Source organism: Xyrauchen texanus, chromosome 18 (genome assembly GCF_025860055.1).
Source record: "Xyrauchen texanus isolate HMW12.3.18 chromosome 18, RBS_HiC_50CHRs, whole genome shotgun sequence".
In the NCBI taxonomy this organism is placed as follows: Eukaryota; Metazoa; Chordata; class Actinopteri; order Cypriniformes; family Catostomidae; genus Xyrauchen; species Xyrauchen texanus.
In genome coordinates this window covers 6,604,411-6,627,223 of record NC_068293.1, presented here as the reverse complement: position 1 = coordinate 6,627,223, position 22,813 = coordinate 6,604,411, and the positions used below count along the sequence as shown (strand labels likewise).

The window sequence follows — 22,813 nt, the reverse complement described above, 5'->3', positions numbered from 1 at the left end:
ATGAGGGTGAGTAAATGATGAGAGAATTTGTTTTGTTGTTGAGTTAACGATTCCTTTAATGTACAATGATAATGTATTGATATTAAGTAGCACACGCATACGATTTCAAATGGGTGAACATTTTCCATATTTGTATCATATTTCACTCTAAGATCAAAAGAACAAATAAGAAACTGTATTTTGCACAAAGAAAACGAAGCCTGTTTTTAGGACCATTAAGATTTTTTGCATTGTGGTATTATTTTCATGACATTTACCCTTCAAATTCTCATTACTGTAATGCAGTAATGAACATTGTCCTGTCTGTGCACAATAATGTATTTGATCAAATCAGTGAAAATTTAATTCAGTATGACAAATGCTACCATTGATATAATTGCGTTACAGTAATGAGAATTTGGGGGCAGGGAAATGTGTTAATTGTCTTTAAAATAGTCACAATAAAAAAACAACCGAAAACAAACCGGCTTCACTTTCTTTATATAAAATTTTATATTTGACATAATCTTTTCAGTTTTCATGAGATTCACCCATATGTTTCAAATATTGCAGCTCAAAGTCTATCACAGTTCTGAATATTCTGTAAATCACTGTTAAATGTGGCAATGGTTGTAATAATTAAAAAGCAGTGTTGGGTAAATTACTCATAGAAAGCAGTCCTCTACAAATTACTAATAAATGGTCTGCACTTACATAGTGCTTTTTAACCTTTGCAGTTTTCAAAGCGCTTTACAATGTGACTCATTCACACACACACACACCAATGACGGCAGAGCTGCCATGCAAGGCGTTAGCCTGACATTTGGAGCAACTTGGTGTTCAGTGTCTTGCCCAAGGACACTTCGGCATGTGGAGTCATGTGGGCTGGGAATCGAACTGTCAACCCTGCGATTAGTGGCCGACCCGCTCAACCAACTGAGCCACAGCCGCCCAATAACTTTAATGATTACTTTATCAAACCGCAATCACATTACTAATTTCTTCACTTTTAAGATACTTTCTAAAACACTTTTCACAGAAAATGTTTTATCTGCACAACAAATTCAAAATAATGTCTATATTTCCTCCTTTTTCACTGTCACACTAAAGTCATTCACTTTTGATTTTCTCCCCTTTTTCCTCCCAACTTGGAATGCCCAATTCCCAATGTGCTTTTTAAGTCCCTGTGGTCATGTAGTGATTCGCCTCGATCCGAGTGGTGGAGGACGAATCTCAGTTGTCTCCAGGTCGGAGACACGTGGCTTGTTGAGCGCGTTACCACGGAGACATAGCACGTGTGGAGGCTTCACGCCATCCACCGCGGCATCCACGCCCTGGCACCACGCACCACACGTCCCACCAAGAAAGAACCACATTATAGCGACCACAATAGGGTTACCCCATGTGACATATCCCTCCCTAGCAACTAGGCAAATTTGCTTGCTTAGGCGACCTGGATGGAGTCACTCAGTACTTCCTGTGATTCGAACTCACGACTCCAGAGGTGGTAGCCAGAGTCATTCACTAGTTTCTCCCATTAAATGACTCATTATGGGGCGCACGCCCTTCAACCCTCTCAGAAACACAAACAGGTGTACATATTAATGTAATTCATTCATTTGTTTTATGAAATATATTATGTGTAAGCAAAATAATGTACTTAAAAGTAATTAACCTAATTGAAAGTCAGTAACTGTAATCTGGTTACTGGAATTTAAAATGTCATTTGTTACTCCATGACTTAAATTGACTAATTTCTTTATATTAGTTTAATATCTAAAATCATTCATAATAAGCTTGTTTTTAGTAAAATGGTATATTTGTCTGAATACAAGGGCGTAGGTTTGGTTTGAAAGTTTACATGTACATTTATGCATTTGGTAGACGCTTTTATCCAAAGCGACTTACAGTGCACTTATTACAGGGACAATCCCCCCGGAGCAACCTGGATTTAAGTGCCTTGCTCAAGGACACAATGGTGGTGGCTGTGGGGATCGAACCAGTGACCTTCTGATTAACAGTTATGTGCTTTAGCCCACTACGCCACCACCACACCACTCCAAAGTTGGTAGGGACAAATTGACAGGAGGATAATATTCAAAATGTTGGTCAGGACATTTCCGATTTTCTGAAAGTTGGTCGGGACATGTCCCTACAATCCCTACCTAAATCTACACCTATGCTTGAATAGTATCTCTTCTACAATAAGAAAGTATGATACTTTTTCTTCAATGTATTCATGTAATCATAAACCTTGTGAATGTGACGGCAGGACTCACGTGTGATTTCTCTGCAGACGTGGCTGGAATCTCCTCGTCATCTATGCAGCAGTGTGTGTGTGAGGGTGAGGAGTGTGTGAGCGGGCTGTCATGTTGGGGCGAGCAGTGTTTTGCCTCCGTGAGTATGAGAGAGGGGGTCCTGCGCTCTCACAGGGGCTGTTTCAATGACAGCACCTGTGAAACACCTGCCTCACCTGACACCATATTCAGCTGCTGTACGGGACACCTGTGTAATGCCAACATCACTTTACAGCCCGCTGTCAGAGGTGAGACTTTCGATACACATGAATGCAACATTGCTGGTCTTATTGTGAACGATTCATAGGAATGTCAAGAAATACGTCACATTACAGAAGTAAAATGAGTTGCAAATGCTGTTTAATGTTGACGTAAACCGTAAAGAGTAGACTGTAATGAAATGTTTTAAATAAATACTTTATAGAGTATCTTATTTATCTAGCTAACGCATATGTTTCTCTGTGTCTGTCACTAGATGAGGAGTTCAAGGCGGCCCCCATGGAGCATGAGTGTGTGTGTGAGGGCCGCTCGTGTGTGACGGGGAACCGCTGTATGGGTCAGCAGTGCTTCTCTTCTCTCACTCTCAGTGACGGCACACCTGTTCCTCAGAAGGGCTGTTTTAAAGTGTACGAGCAGGGGAGGATGACCTGCAAGACTCCGCCGTCACCTGACCAGATCGTAGAGTGCTGTCAGGCTCACCTCTGCAACATGAACCTCACTGTGGCACTTCCTTTACGAGGTAATGCTGACACATTAACCTAAACGCTGCAAAAGGATGCTTGAATGTTGTGATTATATACACACACACACACACACACACACACATATGGGTGTTTCTCCAACTTCATGCTCTTTTAATGTTGATTTTCATAAAAAAAATATGTATTTTATCGAGATTTATATTCTAAAAAATCCACAGTGCTAAAAGTGCCCGAAGTTGAAGAAACACCCATAATCTGCTGGTGGTCCGGTTGGAGATGTACATAGTTTTCAGTTGGCTAGTTCTTCAGGGAATGAAGAAAAGAAAGAAAATTCTTAGTAACCCCAAAGGCAGAAAACTAGCAGACTCCAAAAATAACTCTTTGGCTGAACTTGATTCAATCATGGACTGTGTACCGTGTCATTTCAACTTGAATACTTCAAATAGAGGGAACCTAACTGAATCAAATAAAACCAACAAAATTAGACATGTCAAAATAACTCAATCTTTTAGTGATTTGCGAGCTTGTGACCGTAAATGTTAGCATAATAAAAACAAGTAGGTAGGAAGCACTAGTGAGTGCAACATGGGCACTCGGCCATGGTATGCACAGCAGTTTTTTAGTTTTATCGGAATGCAAGGCAACTTGGTTAGAGAAATCCAAGTTCTTTTCATTATAGGAAACAAAGATGTGCAAAATAAATGTACAAATGCACCACAGGGGGAAGTTGTCAACAGAGTGTAAATGTAAATTTAATTAAAGTATAATAAACCCAGATGTTCAGAAACAGTAGAATAAGAAAACTGCTAAATAATTCTTAGCCAGCGTAGGTATTCATTTGATCTAAACCAAGTCTATCTAGAAAGTTTATCTAGAAAGCACTCATTGTATATCAAACAATTTGTAAGTATATTCATAAACCCCTGCAGATAGACACGCCCTCTAGCGGTTCACGCTGAGCAGCGCAACAATATGAAATTATTTATCATTACAATTCAACTAGCAAAGTTTGTCAAAATGATCGCTTGCCAAATGTTGGCTATAGATGCAGTACACTTGAAACACGTCACAGAACAAAGCAATCATTAGCATCTGAATCATCATGGCAAAAGGAGCGGCGAATGTTTGATTCTCCCATATATAGCCTATCCATTTTATTTTTTGGTGGATTTACAACTGATCTAACTAGTGTTTGCAATATTTTTTGCAAAATCTCGATTTCTCGATTAAAAACAAACTGTTTTTAAAAAGTGTCAACTCAAATTCGAATGCATCGGAAAAACTGCCCAGCCCTAATGTGAGCATGGCGGGATTGAATACAACTGACAGTTCATTTCTGAAGTTCGTTTTTTGGAGTGGAAACCACTTTCCTAGTACAACAGTCAATTAAACAGTTTGATGCTAATTATGCATAAATATTTGACCACAGAATGTCGCAATTGACCAAACTGAACCAATTTTTCCAGAACACCATGTAATAATGTGAATGACCATTTTTCCAAACTGTCAAGCACAACTAAACAGCAGAAACATTTCCAAATATCCTTCACAGTTTGCGCCTCTAGTCACTAATGAAATGCTATAGATGTTGTGATGTATGCAGCCGTGTGTGGTCGAAGCAGTGTATTTGGAAAATACCTCAAAACATCTGAAAAGAGCTGTTTGTGCCCGGGCGTTCACACACATCTGTGATCACCCCACTAAAAATCAAATTTTGTGATCACCCCACTAAAAATCAAATTTTGTAATCTCACTAAAAGTGTGTGTGTTGCAGCTCAGCTCTGAAAGGGCTGTTTGTTTGTTTGTTTGTTGTGTGTGTGTGTGTGTGTGTGTGTGTGTGTGTGTGTGTGTGTGTGTGTGTGTGTGTGGTCTGTGCAGGCATGAGTTGAATAACCAAGGATTTCTTCTTCCGTGTGCGTGTCCCCGTGTGTGTGTGTACTGAATGGTGAATCGCACAAAAACTCATATTTCAACCAAAGATCAGAAGATAAAAATAATTATATTATTTTGAAGACTATTAAAGCTAGTTACACAATTTTTCCATGCACTTTAATAGAATGGAATAATAGATTATAATTAGGGATGCACCGAAATGAAAATTCTGGGCCGAAACCGAAAATCCAGGATGCACTTGGCCGAAAACCGAAACCGAAATTTTTACCTATTTAAAAAAAAAAAAAAATATTGTATAATTGTATTAATTTTATACTTTTTCATCAGTTTCATGAATTTAATGAATCTGAATTGAAAAACTACAAACCAATAAAATAAATCACACTTTTATTGAAAGTAACACACCAATATTGGAAAATATATTAAAACTATATTAAATATTATTCTTCTTTCAGTTCTGTAAAAATCAAATTTTACAGATTTTATTAACAATTTTCCAAATAATGTAAAGTTTTAGAAAACTATTATATGCACAACAACAGTCAAGTAATGAACTTAGCTAGCATCTTTCAAAAAGTTTAAATATGCAACACTAATTTTAATTAAAACAACAGGCAGGACACAGAATGGCAGAGGACCTCTATTCCACTAATCTACATATAACTATAATATATAATTATATATATATATAGATCAGTGCTCTGTTCTGTTTATGTAAACGTATGTACACTTTAAGTGAAAATGATTGTGCAAAACAGCAGTAATTGAACTAAATCCAAAGGCAACTGTAAACGACAGATGTATCCTCAAGTGAAGAACAAGTGTAATGTAATTGCTATACACATCATATTGGACCGCTTTCTATTTAACTACAAGTGACAGGTTTCTCTTCAAGAACAAAAGTTGCTAAACTTTCTGACAGTCTCTCCTGTCAGAAAGCTCAACAAGAACATGAGATGCTGCACTGAACAGTCTCTCACTCTCTGTGCTGGTGCTTGGGCAGATAAATACCTGTGCGCAATCCGCGCAAGCGAAGGAAAGCGGTCTTTGTTTATGTGACCGTAGTCAAGGGGATTGTCGCTTCTGGCAACAGGTAGTTCAGCTAGATACGTCTCAAGTTGTGTTGTAGCTGCGCTAGTTGTGGCACTGCTGTTGTTCAGGGCGCTTTCCTGAAGAATCTCTTGCTGTACTCTGTATATATATATATATCTTGAAAGTTCTGCTGAATAAACACTGCAGATCGCAAATGTGATGTCCTTATCAGAAACTTTGAAGAATTTCCACACCGCTGACATGATCGCCTTTGTTTGGTAGCGCCGTTGTGGAATTATCTAACAGCTGTGATAAGGGCTAGATCGATCCAGATTGAAATCTGAGCACTGAGGGGCGGAGCGAGGAGGTATATATTTTCGGCTCATATTTTCGGCCTTTTTTCTCTTTCGGCCGAAAACCGAAAGTGCCATTTTCGGCCGAAAATATTCGGCGGCCGAAATTCCGGTGCATCCCTAATATATGAAGATTAAGAGGAGAGTTTGACATTTTGCTACAGTCTGCAAAAAAATGGTGTTAATCCCAATGTTTTCCCAATTTACCTAGTCCTAGTTACCTACTAACCATACTGCACTTTACGTAGAGTATTGTAATGTTGGCAACTCCTTACATATTCCTTATTCTTTTCCTCTTTACATTTAAAGTACATTTTCATAGGTAATGTCTAATAAATGTTGTGCTTAAGCATTTGTAACATTAAGTTAAAATGTTCACTGTTTGGCAGGTTTTGCATGAACTTTGTTATGCATGTTGTTATACACACACACACACACACACCAAAGATTAATAATGCATTTGTAAATCAGTTATTAGTCATTAATGAACCTCTTTTATAAACCCTTAACAAAGGGAACTTTAATGTAAAGTGTTACCAATATATGCAAATTACAACTGTCAAATACAGAAAATGTAGTTTTGTTATAAGATCAATTTTGTGAGATTAACCCCTCTACAATTTGTATGTATTGCTAAATAAAAATTTTTCAATGCCTCTGTACAGGACACATAATGAAATTCTCTCTCTCTCTCTCTCTGTGTCTGTCAGTGGTGGATGGCCACAGCTATAGTGTGGCGACGCTGATTGTGGTGATCGTGGCTCCAGTCATTGTTTTGATTTTTCTGTCTGCTGTGGCAATCCTGATCTTCCATCGTATTCACCGTCATCAGATGGAGCGGCTGACGCCACGTGACGCAGAGTACGGCACCATCGATGGTCTGATCGCATCTAATGTGGGAGAGAGCACACTCGCGGTGAGAGACACGGTGTCTGTTATCGGTGACATCACGTTATGCACCGAAATTTCGACCGCTAAAAATTAAAACCAGGGAAAAAGCTGAAAATCTTAATTTTTTTTCAACTTCAAAATCAAGTGTTATGGAAGCACACTGTGGTGAAATTTAAAATGCAAAAGTAAATTCTGTTAGTATTTGTGTTACCTAGTTGCCTATTAAAGTCTACATTCCCAAAAGTAATGAAGCTATTGTTCTCTTGCATATCAGCGCATTAATAAAGAGTGTTTTTCCATGTGTATCCAGAGGGTGTGAGGCTGTTTAGCTTGAGCCACCATCACATATCATGGTCAAATATCCCCACCTACTGTTCGAGCCAAGCCAACAAACATCTTTGTGATTGTCTAATCAGCCAATCGTGTGGCAGCATTGCAGTATGTAAAATCATGCAGATATGGGTCAGGAGCTTCAGTTAATGTTCACATCAACCATCAGAATGGGCAATTTTTTTTAGATCTCAGTGATTTAGACTGTGGCATGATTTTTGGTGCCAGACAGGCTGGTTTGAGTATTTCTATAACTGCAGATCTCCTGGGAGACATCCAGTGAGCGAACAGAAATGCCTTGTTGATGAGAGAGGTCAACAGAGAATGGCCAGACTAGATTGAACTGACAATGTCTACGGTAACTCAGATAACCACTCCGTACAATTGTGGTGAGAAGAATATAATCTCAGAATGCTATTTGAAATGCGGGTACACACACACACACACACACACACACACACACACACACACAGTTGAAGTCAGAAATTTAAATAGACTTAGGTAAGTCATTAAAACTAATTTTTTTAACCACTCCACAGATGTAATATTAGCAAATTATAGTTTTGGCAAGTCGTTTAGGACATCTACTTTGTGCATAACATGAGTATTTTTTTCCAGTAATTGTTTACGGACAGATTGTTTCACATTTAATTGACTATCATAATTCAAGTGGGTCAGAAGTTTACAGATACTAAGTTAACTGTGCCTTTAAGCAGCTTCTAGAAAATGATGTCAAGTCTTTAGACAATTAGCCAATTAACTTCTGATAGGAGGTGTACAGAATTGGGGTGTACCTGTGGATGTATTTTAAGGCCTACCTTCAAACTCAGTGCCTCTTTGGTTGACATCATGGGAAATTTAAAAGAAATCAGCCAAAACCTCAGAAAGAAATGTTGGACCTCCACAAGTCTGGTTAATCCTTGAGAGCAATTTCCAAACACCTGTACCAAACAATAGTACGCAAGTATAAACACCATGGGACCACGCAGCCATCATACCGCTCAGGAAGTAGACACATTCTGTCTCCTAAAAATGAATGTAGTTTGGTGTGAAAAGTGCAAAATCAATCCCAGAAGAACAGAAAAGGAACTTGTGAAGATGCTGGGTGAAACAGGTAGACCAGTATCTATATCCACAGTAAAACAAGTCCTGTATTGACATAACCTGAAAGGCTGCTCAGCAAGGAAGAAACCACTGCTCCAAAACTGCCATACAAAAGCCAGACTAGTTTGCAAGTGCACATGGGGACAAATATCTTTTTGGAGACATTTACTTTGGTCTGATGAAACAGAAATGTAACTATTTGGCCATACTGACTTTTGTTATGTTTGGAGGAATAGGGTGAGGCTTGCAAGCTGAAGAACACCATCCAAACCGTGAAGCATGGTGGTTATTTGCTGCAGGAGGGACTGGTGCACTTCACAAAATAGATAGGTTCTATCTATTTTGTGAAGTGCACCAGTCCCTCCTGCAGGGGCTGGTGCATGAGGAAGTGAAATTATGTGGATATATTGAAGCAGCATCTCAAGACATCAGCCAGGAAGTTAAAGCTCGGTCACAAACGGGTCTTCCAAATGGACAATGACACCAAGAATACCTCCAAATTTGTGGCAAAATGGCTTAAGAACAACAAAGTCAAGGTATTGGAGTGGCAATCACAAAACTCTGACCTCAATCTGATTGAACATTCTTGGGCAAAATTGAAAAAGCGTGTGCGAGGAAGGAGGCCAACAAACCTGACTTGGTTACACCAGTTCTGACTGGAGGAATGGACCAAAATTCCAGCAAATTATTGTGAGAAGCTTGTGGAAGGCTTCACAAAATGTTTGACCCAAGTTTGACCAAAATTATTTGGCAGCACTACCAAATACTAACAAAGTTTATGTAAACTTCTGACACTCTGGGAATGTGATGAGAGTAATAAAAGCTGAAATAAATCATTTTCTCTTCTATTATTCAGACATTTCACATTCTTAAAATAAAGCAGTGATCCTAACTGACCAAAAACAGGGAATGTTTTCTATGATTAAATTTCAGGACTTGTGAAAAACTGAGTTTAAATGTATTTGGCTAAGGTGTATGTAAACTTTTTTTTTTCAACTGTGTGTGTATGTGTGTGTATATATATATATATATATATATATGTTTTCGGTTTTCAGTGTCAGTTTTCAGGTTTTCATATCTGTGCTTCTAGTTATTTCACAGAAGCTGTGTATCTCACATTTGTTCAAACAGCACAACACAAATGAGAAATAGCCAAGATTTAGCATCAGAAATCCATGGTTTCATTTTTCGAATCATTTTTTTATACTAGCAGTAAACTTTGTTTTTGGTTAATTCTAATGAAATTCTCACACGTTACGATGTCAAACTCGTCAGCTATGCCTGACTGTGATTCATTAAAGTGATTACAGCAGAAACGCTGCAGTGTTTGAGTGAATGTGTGAGTATGGTGGCATGTGTTTGCTGAGTTGGCTCTTCGGTTGATGTTGTTGGATCTTTTTCAAGCTATTTTCAAAGAGTTCTGCAGAGCACTTGGCAACCAAAGCAAATATTCAGCGGTGAGAACCTGAGAATAATTAAAACTGCTCGCCAGAGCAGACAGAGACGTTATTAAAAACACTTGGATGTGTAAAATCAGCTCTTAGTAGAAAAGTTCACTCAGACAGTCATTGTAAAACTTTGATGGCACCAATCTTTGAGATTATTCCCTGTGTTTAGACTTCCTGCTCCTTTAAGCACTCTCTCTCTCTCTCTCTCTCCCCCTCCATGATGCAGACATGTGGTTATCCTGTCTCTTGTGGTTTTAGCCACAGGAACATTTTTCCCTGCTCTCTTCTGTGGAATGTTGTGGGAATGGGAAGTGTGCAGGAGATGTACCACTGCTCAGTGGTGTCCTCTAGAGCATGTGTGCAAGAACTACAAGATTATAGAACAAAAGAATATGCACAGTGGCAAATAATCATTTTATTTCTGTTTTTCTTTTTTCTCTCTCCATCAGGATATGTTGGATCACTCCTGTACATCTGGCAGTGGATCTGGTCTGCCGTTTCTGGTTCAGAGGACCGTAGCCAGACAGATAACACTGAGCGAGTGTGTGGGTATGTATCCAGATAGTTTAAAAATAAAAAAAGTCTATCCCTATTTAAATAGCTACATGTGTGTATGGCAATCCCTTTTAACATTTTCTTCTTTTATAAATGTTAATACATTTAAGTATACCTTTAAATGTTTAAAATGTATTCCTTAAACTTACTAGCATCTATTTTTATGTTACTAATAGTTTTTAATTACTAGTAAGAATTCCAGTAGTGATTTAGTATTGGTATTAGTAATTTTTCTAGTACTTATTCATTAGATACTAGTACTTGTTCTTTTGTTACTAGTCCACTATTCTTGAATGACAAGTTACTATTCCATTTTTAGTGGTAACAAACCGCAAACTTTTGCCATCAAATTCTATGGGCATATGTCATTAAGCTCTAAACTATTTACTATATAAGACAAGTTACTATTCCAATAGTAACTACTTTCTTTTTTTTATTTTACTAGTTTATTAGTTCAGTATTACCTGTAACATTTCTTTTGTCTCTTGTTATAACCGCTCTTTTAGTCAAAATGTCTACTGAATAGTTCAATTAAAAATCTTGAAGTTAATTATCCATAACAAATGGACTAGCCATTAATCTCTAATAAATAAGTAAAAGTATCTAATAAATACGTACTAGTAAAACTGGAATAAATGCTAGTCACTATTGAAATGAGTATACAGTATCTAATTAATAATAAAACTATAGTATAATTATTAATAATAAAAGAATACATTATTATTAAAAATAAAAGAATATTGAATCAAATGAATAGTGATTCATCAAATTAAACAAGACACTATTGACGTACTAGTCAAAAGTGAATAGTTGATATCTGAACCACATATGCTGGTAGAATTCAATGGCAAACTTTAGCATTTTTAAAACAGTTACTTGTCATTACTGGAATAGTTACTTGTAGCAGAGTAATAAATGCTAGTATGAATAAGTACTAGTGACTATTGAATTGGCACAAGTTATTTGGTATCACTTTATTTTACAGTACTTTTCTACATTTACTTACTATATAAGCCTGAACCTGACTCTAACCTTAACCCATATTAAGTACATGTAGTTACCTTATATTACTTAGTACTTTCTTGGGTAAGTGCACTGTAAGTATACTGAAAGTGCACATACTGTTAAATTAAGTGAAACCAGTTATTTTCAAGTCACTATTGGAATATTTACTAGCAAATACGTAATAAGTACTGCTAACTTGGAAGTAATAAGAATAGCTACAAGAAAGTTTTAAGGAATAAATGGTAAAACGGCTTGCCATAGGATGTGTATATTTTGTTAGGGATTTAGTTAGTCTGTAGTATACTATGCTACACACACACACACACACACACACACACACACACACACACACAAAAAAAAAACACATGTCATCTTTTAGATAAATGTAACTGTCTGTAATTGGCAGAATTAATCTTTGGAAAGCTTTGAATACAGCAGTTATCTGAAGATGTGAACTAATGAGATCCCATTAATGCTAATGATCTTAATGTTTTAACAAGTGTTCAGAGCAAAGCTGTGTGTTTTAATCCAACATCTGTGTTTAGTAGCTCTTCAGAATCAAAGAGGAACACACACACACACACACACACACACACACACACACACACACCCCTTTAAAGCTTTAATACTGAGGACCTCTCATAGACTATAGATGGTTTTAATACTGAGGTGAACTGTCTTTATGTATACTAATGTGAGTATTTGTGTGTTGTGTAAGGTAAGGGACGATATGGAGAGGTGTGGAGGGGTCAGTGGCAGGGTGAGAGTGTGGCAGTGAAGATCTTCTCGTCTCGAGATGAGAAATCCTGGTTCAGAGAGACTGAAATCTACAACACTGTACTGCTGCGACATGACAATATACTGGGTAAATACAAACACACACACAGAAACACAAAACCATTAGAAATGACATTTCATTATAGAATCTCCATTCACATAAGTTAAATACAATGTATTAAATGCTAAATATACTTACTTGAACTTCATTTAAACTATTACACTATTTCTTCTTTAATACACATTTCTGGTTGGATTGTGAATCATTCATCAGTGTGCATTATTCCTTATGCCATTTTTTGTTTTAATATTTCATCAAAATGTATTAACTATAATAGCAATAGTATTTAGGCATTGTTTTATCAAAGGTACATCCAGGTCTGGCTCTATTATGGTTTGGAACAGTATGAATTTCTTTTATTATATTTAATAATTTGAATTCAGATCTCAGAAATTCAGATCTTTAACAAACTAGGCCAAAGATCAAGCAAAGCTGGCTTTTTTTTTTTTTACAAAAAACTATTGTTTTAAAAATGCAAATGTATTTAATACACCACAAAAATCTTAATTGAAATTAAATGCCACATGTCTAGAATTCAAATGAACAAATCTCATATTCAAATACTTCAGTCATTGGTCTAGCTCAGACCAGCCAATTTGACCATACAATCGATTCCTAAAAAATAAAATTAAGTCCCACCCTACTTTTTTTTTTTTTACAACTTGGAAATGCACTGCATTAAATACAATTAATAAAACAGAAATAAATAACATGAAATAAAAGGAGTTGTGAATGCCTTGTCATGAAGACTTCATAAACCATCAGTGTATTTATTATATATGAGATGTTTGTTTTTGTGTTTGTCAGGCTTCATTGCATCAGATATGACATCACGTAACTCCAGCACTCAGTTATGGCTCATCACACACTATCATGAGATGGGCTCGCTGTATGATTACCTGCAGCTCAGCATGCTGGATGCGGCTGCTTGTCTGCGGATGGCGCTGTCCATCGCCAGTGGTCTGGCCCATCTGCATGTGGAGATCTTCGGCACTCAGGGCAAACCAGCCATCGCTCATAGAGACCTAAAGAGCAAGAACATCTTGGTGAACAAAAACGGCCAGTGCTGCATCGCAGACCTCGGTAAGAGACACTTCTAACTGAAGACAAATCAGTTTCTTGCATGGCGTTCGTCCTCTAGTGTAGAAAAAACATTATGGTTGTGTCATAAAGGTCAGATAAATATGCACTCAAATAGCCTTAATCTCAAATAAATCTTTTGCGACCAGAGGTTGCGAGAGCATCAAAATTCGCTCTGGCTGCCCTGCCAACAACTCTATGGAAGATTTGTGGATGCTCTGACGTAGTTGAAATAGGCGGCAACGTTCGTTGAGAATGCTTTGTTTTGTGAACTATATTTAAAGGGGCCGCAAAAAATCCTGACATGTCGACCGGTATCTTTCTGCCGACCTATCACATGTAATTTTGTGTTACATTTGCTTCGAGTCAGAAGATCTATACTTCCCTACTTTATAGTATGCTAAAAACTATATGCCAACAGAGTAGATCTGCATACCTAAATAATGTACTGTTTTACTGACTGAGAAGTGTGTCCTTCATCAAAAACAACACACTGTGACCATACATGATTTCAGATGCAGGGTTGGTGATCTTTTTTTAGACAATTCATTCCAGCTATCTCTCACTGAATGTCCAGTTTCTAGTAGTGAAAATCACTTGTTTGTTCCCTCCATATTAACCTGTTGAACATGTTGCTCTCCCACACAAATAAGCAGGAAATAAAAGCAGGCTGTTTGCTCATGAGGACAGACACTTTAATTTATGTGTCTTTATTAAATTCACTCTGAGTCACTCGAAAGCTCCTGAAGCAATTTCTGTAACATCAGGCTCTTATTTTGAGAGATTGTGATTTTTTTTTTTTCCACCTTAAAACCTTAACTAAAAACCCATTAGGCCGATTTAAGCCTAACGCATATCTACAAACTCAGCTGGGCACAGGAAGAGAAACTAGACTGGTACGTTTTTGTAGAGCACTTGAAACCAAATGCAGAACATTAAGAAAATGAACATGCTCGTCGTGGTCACTGAAATTGTAAACATGTTGTAAACAAGCTACAATTTTGATGCAATTACAGCTGTTTTTAAAATGTACTTTTTTTTTTTTTTTTTTTTTTTTTTCACAAATGTGTTTTTAAAGATTTGGGAGACTGGTTGGTGACTTTTTATCGATTCCTCACAAGAGGGCGCTATACAGCATTTCAAATAGAACAGATGAGCGTTCTGCGTTACTGCAATCTCATTGACTATTTCAGCTTAAAGACTTCATTGAATGATGGAGTTTTGTGGGGTTTAGTCCATGTCTGTTTGCATTGAGGTCATCTATATGCTAGAGTGCTCCTAAAAGTTGACAAAACATAGCAGATATACACATTTAAAATATCTCTTTTTTTGAAAATTGACCAAATATCATTGATCCTGTTCACAGAGTCTTAAACTAATTTTGTCCAATCAAATGCTCTCCATTGAGAATGTGACTCCCCTTTAGTTATTAATACCACTTGCCTTTGACTAGCAATCATGGTTTGTTGCTGTGTCTACATTTGTACTAAGACTTTAATTTATTGCCTTTGCCAAAGGAAGTGACTGGACATCATTGCTTTCGTCCATGTTAAAAAATAAAGTGCCAAGATCTTTGCCCCAAAATAGCAAATAAAACTGCACTTTTCAAACCATTTCATGAGGTCTTTGAGAAGGCACACAAACAAGAACAATTTAATGAAATGGTTTATTTATTACAAGCACATTAGTACAAATTCTATGGTCTATAATGCAAAGACATGTGCAGTTCATCTTAAATGAACTGAAATTGCTGTACTAATCATGTACGGAGACACTGATAAATGTGCTCCCATGTTTGTCTTATGCAGGTCTGGCTGTGATGCATTTTCAAGACACAAATGAGCTGGACGTGGGCAATAATCCTAAAGTTGGGACAAAGCGCTACATGGCTCCGGAGGTTCTGGATGACTCCATTCAGACAGACTGCTTTGAGTCTTATAAACGAGTGGACATCTGGGCCTTTGGACTTGTGCTGTGGGAGATCGCTAGAAGAACCGTTAGCAATGGTGCGTTCAGCATCTTTGCACCTGATTCGTATTCACACCGCAGTTGAATCAAGAGATCTAGTTTTTCCAGTATTAATATAACAGTAGCTGACAACTTAGTTAGCTTGCTTTTAATGTATAATCACTTCATAAATATTGCTGTATTTTTCAATTTATGGGAAGTTTTAACTCTTAAGCACATTTTTCCCTATTATCATTATTGTAATGCAAAAAAATCTCATTCTCGTTACTTAAATAGTGAAGAAAAGTGATATAGAACTATATTTTAAAGTCTAAGTTTAGGCTATATATAGGCCTATAGTTTTTATTTTTATACACATGTTTTATATACAAGTTTGTGTACGTGTGCATGTTTTAGTTTGATTGTGTATGTATCATGTGTCACACTGAAATGGTTATTACAGTAATGTGTAATGTGTCTCATCTGAAATGGATCCCAATTGCTCCCCACGGGCCTCAATGGCTTTAGTACTCTATATATAGAGGCACCGCTGTAGTCTTCACAACGCTCAATTTTCCACCACCAGACACACTTTTTGAACATTACAGTGATTATCTGTGTGATTCGATACACATTCTAATAATAATGTCTGATAATTATGTGTGAGGCAGTTTCTAAAGGTGTTTTTGGTCTTGACTGACTATGCAGGTATTGTAGAAGATTACAAGCCTCCATTTCATGATGTGGTGCCGAGTGACCCCAGCTTTGAGGACATGAGGAAGGTGGTGTGCACAGACCAACAGAGACCCATCATCCCAAACAGATGGTTCTCTGATCCTGTAAGTACCTGCTTAGATACTTGACCACACACCTTTCCAAAATTAATCAGTTTATCAGTCATGTAATAACTGAATATTGTGCTGTGTGTAAACGGTTAATAATTTTTTTTTATGCATATTGAAGGTGGGTAATATGACAATCACAGTTTTGGCACTTTTCCGCTGCACGTTACGGTTTTGACTCGCCTCAACTCTACTCACTTTAAACTGCAGTAGAAATGCAAGCTCAGAAAGTAAAGCCACCTCAACGTGGGTGGGATTATAGGATGATCGTCAAAGTTGCACCGCCTCTACTGTTGTGACATCATCTTAAACATGACACAAACTGACCAAAACAATAACATGACCGCTAGCTGTTAGCTACTAGCTCATTGTGCTGCATAAAGCAGTTGTTGCATGGTGATTTTATAGAAGTGTTACAGTTAAATTGGCCTGGTTGTTTTAAAAGCAAGCTTCCAGTAGCTGGTCAACTAAATAATGTGAAGCTTTCAAGCAGAATAGAGAGTTAACGTAACAAAATGTACCATCCTCCATCATGGCTGAGTTGCTCGCCGGTTTAGATGGCGTCCATTTGGTCTAACCACTTCCAATTTTCCTTGATGGTTCTGTAGTCACTTAATTTTTTTTTTTACTTTTCCCTACACTGTTGGTAGGTCCGGTGGTAGCTGTGTGTGGCCAATAGCTGAGACACTTCCTGAGAAACTTTTTCGTTTCGCTCATTGCTAAGGAGTGGACCGTCTGCACCTCGTTTATTGACCATGGCGTGGTTTTGCGCACAGCTATTTATTTTTTCACAATTCGAAAGTCGCATGAACAAATGATACTGCTATCACTGTTGCTAACTTTAAAACTAGCGGGTTGATGTTGCGTGTCGAAAATCCAGTGATGCTGGTAGAGACGATTCTCCATGACCAATCAGTGATCTGCAGGATTTTTATGTCACATTTAGTATCGGCTCGGCTCACTTGGAAACCCGACCAAGGTGGTGCTAAAAAAATCAGGTACCAGGTACTATCCACAGTGGAAAACCCCAAAAGAAGCAACCAAAGTCGAGTTGTACTGTGCAGTGGAAAAGCCCCACAATAATACGTATGATAATATACTTATTTTTGATACACATTTAACACACAGAAAAACCTCTATATATTAAATAACCAGTCTCGATAATCCAGTGAAACATCAAAGGAATTTTCTCATTTGATTATTTTTTCTTTGGAATTTGCTGAGCCATTGAGAGGACAGGGCTTTTATTTTCTGAAGTAGTTTTTAGTTATTTTGCAATGTTTTTTGTTCTCACAAAAAGTTTAGCATTTCCTCATGGCAAGTTTTGTTACCTTGCAATTATTTTGTGTTCCCTAGCAATACCTTTATGCATTCCTTATGAAAATTAATCATGGTTTTACTACAGTAACGATTATGATATTTGTTGTAAAACCATAACCACAACATGTACCATGTTTTTACTACAGTAACCATATATTTAGAATCAGAATCAGCTTTATTGCCAAGTATGCTTACACATACAGGGAATTTGTCTTGGTGACAGGAGCTTACAGTGCACAGCAATACAAAAACAGCAGCAAGACATAAATAATAATAACAAAATAATTATACATAAACGTATATGCACACAGACACACACCTTCATACATACACATATGTAGTGCAAATCTAATACAAATCTGTTATATAAAGTACAAAAATACAGTATGTTATGTACAATGCAATGTATGTAATGGCAGAAGAGGATATGTTGGATAATCTAATAGTCTAATATAATAGACTAAACTGTGTATTGCACATAATTATTGCTCAATGGGTCGGCTTTAACTGTTTATGAGATGGATGGCCTGAGGGAAAAAACTGTTCCTGTGTCAGACGGTTCTGGGGCTCAGAGTTCTGTAGCGTCAGCCAGAAGGCAACAGTTCAAAAAGGTAGTGGGCTGGGTGAGTGGGATCCAGAGTGATTTTTACAGCCTTTTTCCTCACTCTGAAAGTGTATAGTTCTTAAAGGAGGATTAACCAATAATCCTCTCAGCAGGCCGAACTGTCCTCTGTAGTCTTCTGATGTCTGATTTTGTAGCTGCACCAAACCAGACAGTTATTGAAGTGCAGAGGACAGACTCAATGACTGCTGATTAGAACTGTATCAACAGCGCCTGTGGCAGGTTGAACTTCCTCAGCTGGCGAAGGAAATACAAGCTCTGCTGGGCCTTTTTCCACACTTCAGTTCCTGTGAGATGGTAGTGCCCAGGAACCTGAATGACTCCAATGCTGCCACAGTGCTGTTTAGAATGATTGTGGACTGTTTTGGGGTGTTCCTCCTAAAGTCCACAATCATCTCCACCGTTCTAAGAGTGTTCAGCTCCAGGTTGTTATGATTGCACCAGTAAGCCAGCCATTCAACCTCCTTGTAAGTAAGCCAGACCATCATCATCTCGGATGAGGCCGATGACAGTGGTTTCATCTGCAAGCTTCAGAAGCTTGACAGAGGGGTCCTTGGGGGTGCGGTCAGTGGTGTAAAGGGAGAAGAGTAGTGGGGAGAGCACACATCCCTGGGGGGCACCAGTGCTGATTGTACAGGTGCTGGAAGTGAATTTCCCCTGTCTCACAAGCTGCTGCCTGTCCAGCAGAAAGCTGGTAATCCACTGACAGATAGACATGGGAACAGGGAGTTGGTTTAACTTATACTGGAGAATAGCTGGGATGATGGTGTTGAAAGCCGATCTGAAGTCCACAAAAAGGATCCTTGCGTATGTTCCCGGTCTGTCCAGATGTTGCAGGATATGATGCAATCCCATGTTGACTGCATCATCCACATACCTGTTTGCACGATAAGCAAATTGAAGGGGATCTAGAAATGGTCCAGTGATGTCCTTCAGGTGGTCTCTCAAATGACGTCATGACCACAGACATCAGGGCGACATGTATGTAGTATTTAAGTCCTGTGATTTTTGGTTTCTTAGGGACAGGGATAATAGTTGAGCGTTTGAAGCAGCATGGGACTTCACACTGCTCCAGTGATCTATTGAAGATCTGTGTGTAGACGGGGGCCAGTTGGTTAGTACATGATCAAAGGCATGCTTTTGAGACGCCATCTGGGCCTGAAGCCTTCCTCGTCTTTTGCTTCCAAAAGACACGGCACACATCATATTCACAGATCTTGAGTGCAGGTTGAGTAGCAGGAGGGGGGAGGAGGGAGGTTGCATGAGGTGTTGATGTTTGTGTTAAGTGAAGGTCAGACTGGGTGTGGGGTGTGAGATTGGGATTTTCAAATCTGCAGTAGAACACATTCAGCCAGTCGTTGGTCCACCACAGGGTTGGGGGTAGGAGTCCTGTAATTAGTAAGTTGTTTTAGGCCACTCCCCACTGATGCAGAGTAAGCAACTCTGATTTCCTTATTCAGTGTGTTCCTGGCCTGATTGTACAAGACTTTATCCACACCCCTGTAAGCATCCTCTTTGGCATGACGAAGTTGTCTGATTTTTCCTGTGAACCATGGTTTATCATTGTTGAATGATTAAAATGTCCTAGTAGGGGATGCACATGTCCCCACAGAAACTGATGTATGATGTAACAGTATATGTGAGCTTGTCCAGGTCAGTAGCTGCAGCTTAAAAAAACACTCCAATCAGTGCAATCGTAGCAGGCTTGTTGGTACCGCTCTGCTTCATTGGTCCAACTCTTAACAGTCCTTACTACTGGCTTTGTTGATTTTAATTTCTGCCTGTAGGTTGGAAGAAAATTAACCAGACAGTGATCAGAGATTCGCGATATGCATCCTTTATTGTGTAGCAATGATCCAGTATATTTCTGTCTCTGGAGGGGCATGTAATGTAACGCAAAACATATTTTGAGGGAGCGCAAACTATTGCAAGTAACTCAAATCTTAATGCGAGGTAACGGAAAAAACATGAGAGAACGCAAAACTTATTGCAAAGGAATGCAAACTGTTGCAAGGGAACGCAAAACGCATCGCAAGGGAATGCAAACCATTGTAAGTGTAACACAACTATTGCGAGGGAGCCCATGCTTTTTTCAGGAAACCTAAAATATTGCGAGGGAACTGAAAACTTAATGCGAGGGAACACAAAACCTATTATGAGAGAAAATAAAACTTATTGTAAGGGAATATAAACTGTTGTAAGGAACTCAAAACTTAATTCGTGGTAACACAAAACGCATTGCAGGGAATGCAAAACGCATTGTGAGGGAACACAAAACCCATTGCAAGAGAATGAAAAATGCATTGTGAGGGAAATCAAAACCATTGCACGGGAACACAAAGTGCATTGCGAGGGAACGCAAACTATTGCAAGGGAAAATTAGGAACTTCCACAGACGAAAAGATACGATTATTCATAACAAATGAAAGATAAGTCTTCTTGCACTACATTAGACTTTAACACTCAAAACAGCAGTTCTGACTTAAAAATCTGATTGGATAAGTCACGTTTGAAGCCGTTTAGCCACACATATCAGTTAAATATTAATTCGAAAAGTTGCAACGTTGCTTGGCAGCTGTAAACGACAAAATTCCACCCCACATTGTGCCCAAGACTAGTTTGGAACACATCCTGCTCTGTATTTTCACATTTCTCCATGTTTCTTCAGCACTCTCACATATAAATAATGTAAAGCAGTCCTGTCCACCGATAGTCGAATAAATATACAGTATATACCATGGCATAAACAATACATAAAAATATCTACCCATTATTAACTCATTTGTGCCGTTGCACTGTATAAACCATCAGACCACACTGTCCTAATGCACATTGGCACATACTGCTTAAGGTTCCCTTCCTGCATTGATTTGATTCTGAAGAGATTTAATGTTCTATCATCCTCGGTTCACTTGACTCAGTCTCTTTTTCTTTTATTTTTATCTTTCAGACTTTAACATCAATCTCTAAACTGATGAAGGAATGCTGGTACCAGAATCCATCAGCTCGACTCACAGCGTTACGCATCAAAAAGACTCTGACGAAAATTGATAACTCTCTGGACAAAATAAAAGCAGATATTTGAACTGCTTCCATACAGAAGATCTTGAAGGCCTTTATCACGCCCAGCGGACGTCTCATCTGGAGAAGACGCCAGAGAAAAGACACCGTCTGAGCTTATTGCTCTTATAGAGGCACATCATATTTATTTTGAACTTGCAGTGGGACACATTTTGGCATCCAAAGATGGTGTAGTGGGCATTTAAAAGACTACAGACAGTCTTTGATGTGGGAGTTCTCTCTTTTAAGACATAGGATCTTTCACACATTATGTTCCATAGCTTAAAGACAGTTACAGAATATACTAGACATTTACGGTTTTCTTTTAAAATGGCTTCACTCTTTAGTGCTTTCTGCAAAATATCAGTTTAATTTAGCAATATTTTTCATTCTATACTTGCACTGTTACAGATGAGTAAACAATTTGCAAATGGAGCCAATCTATTTTATAATGCAGATGCACCATATCTAACTGCAAACAACAGAAAATATTAATTTTCTGATGCATTTACAGTAAATATGTTACTCGATTACAAATACGCACTATTCAATTGGTCATTTAAAGAACAAAGAGAGTTGTAGTTTTGTATCTCAGTCACTCTCTCCAGGCATCTCCTCATGTCTAATGAATTCAGTCTCAGTTTTGTATATCATTCAGCATTTAGCATTATGTATTTGTATTTTGTTTCATATTCTTTGTTGAATACAGACACTAAAGAGGAAAGTGCAACTTAAATAAATCTATAAGATCCTGAATTCAATTGATATCTGTAATGTATGCTGAATTATCAAGTGTATTACCCCCCAAAACACACAGACACTCTCTCTATCTCTCTCTCTTTCTCTCTCGCTCAAAAAATACTGTGTTGGGTATTATTGAATGTAACCAGTTTAAAAATGAGAAAGGAGGAGTTGGCTGAACAGTCAAAATATTTTATGAAACAAAAACATACACAATCACACACATGGCAGCTGCGTGTGGCTCTCTCTCTCGAACTGCCACATCCCGCTGCACTTAGCCGATTGGGGGCCGGGTGTGCGTAGTCATGACCCGGCCCCGCCCTCCTTTTTTGACGCACACCCCCTCCCCCTTTCTAGGAGGGGGGGGCGCTGCTCTCTTGGCCCCGCCTGCCGGCAGGCTTTTCCCCACCTCTCTAGAGCCGGGAATGGGGACAGGGGGAGGGAAAAACAAAAAAAAGAGGAGAGGGGAAAGGGCAAGACAGTGAGAGCGAGAGAGAGAGAGAGAGAGAGAGAGAAAAAAAAGTCCTCGCCCAGGTTCCCAGACATGCCGTCGTCTGGTCCTCGATCACTTCTCCACACTCTGGTGGATGACAGCCGCTCCTCCCCGGGTGGACGGAGCAAGTCCTCCAACTCCTGGCGGATGGAACGCCCCTCTGCATTTTGGCAGCTGTATGGAGCCCCCCCCCCCCGCCCCTGGAAGCGGCTCCACAATTCCAGGCAGCCGGCAGTGAGCCCCTCATCCCCTCGCGGATGGCGGCCGTTCCTCCGCATCCAG

At 38.6% G+C, this 22,813-nt stretch overlaps 1 protein-coding gene across 5 annotated transcripts in view; it reads left to right on the top strand.

The window, feature by feature from the left end:
- The window catches only part of LOC127658513 (activin receptor type-1-like), a 42,208-nt gene extending 20,161 nt beyond the window's left edge, over nucleotides 1-22,047 (top strand). For all 5 annotated transcript variants that reach the window (XM_052147820.1, XM_052147821.1, XM_052147818.1 and 2 more), the window contains 9 exons: nucleotides 2,276-2,524; nucleotides 2,752-3,015; nucleotides 6,966-7,171; nucleotides 10,478-10,577; nucleotides 12,307-12,453; nucleotides 13,234-13,509; nucleotides 15,315-15,512; nucleotides 16,162-16,292; nucleotides 21,188-22,047. In XM_052147820.1, the coding sequence (XP_052003780.1) occupies nucleotides 2,276-2,524; nucleotides 2,752-3,015; nucleotides 6,966-7,171; nucleotides 10,478-10,577; nucleotides 12,307-12,453; nucleotides 13,234-13,509; nucleotides 15,315-15,512; nucleotides 16,162-16,292; nucleotides 21,188-21,322 (1,706 nt within the window). In that variant the 3' untranslated portion in view covers nucleotides 21,323-22,047. The remainder of the gene's footprint in view (nucleotides 1-2,275; nucleotides 2,525-2,751; nucleotides 3,016-6,965; nucleotides 7,172-10,477; nucleotides 10,578-12,306; nucleotides 12,454-13,233; nucleotides 13,510-15,314; nucleotides 15,513-16,161; nucleotides 16,293-21,187) is intronic.
- The last annotated feature ends 766 nt before the right edge of the window (nucleotides 22,048-22,813 follow it).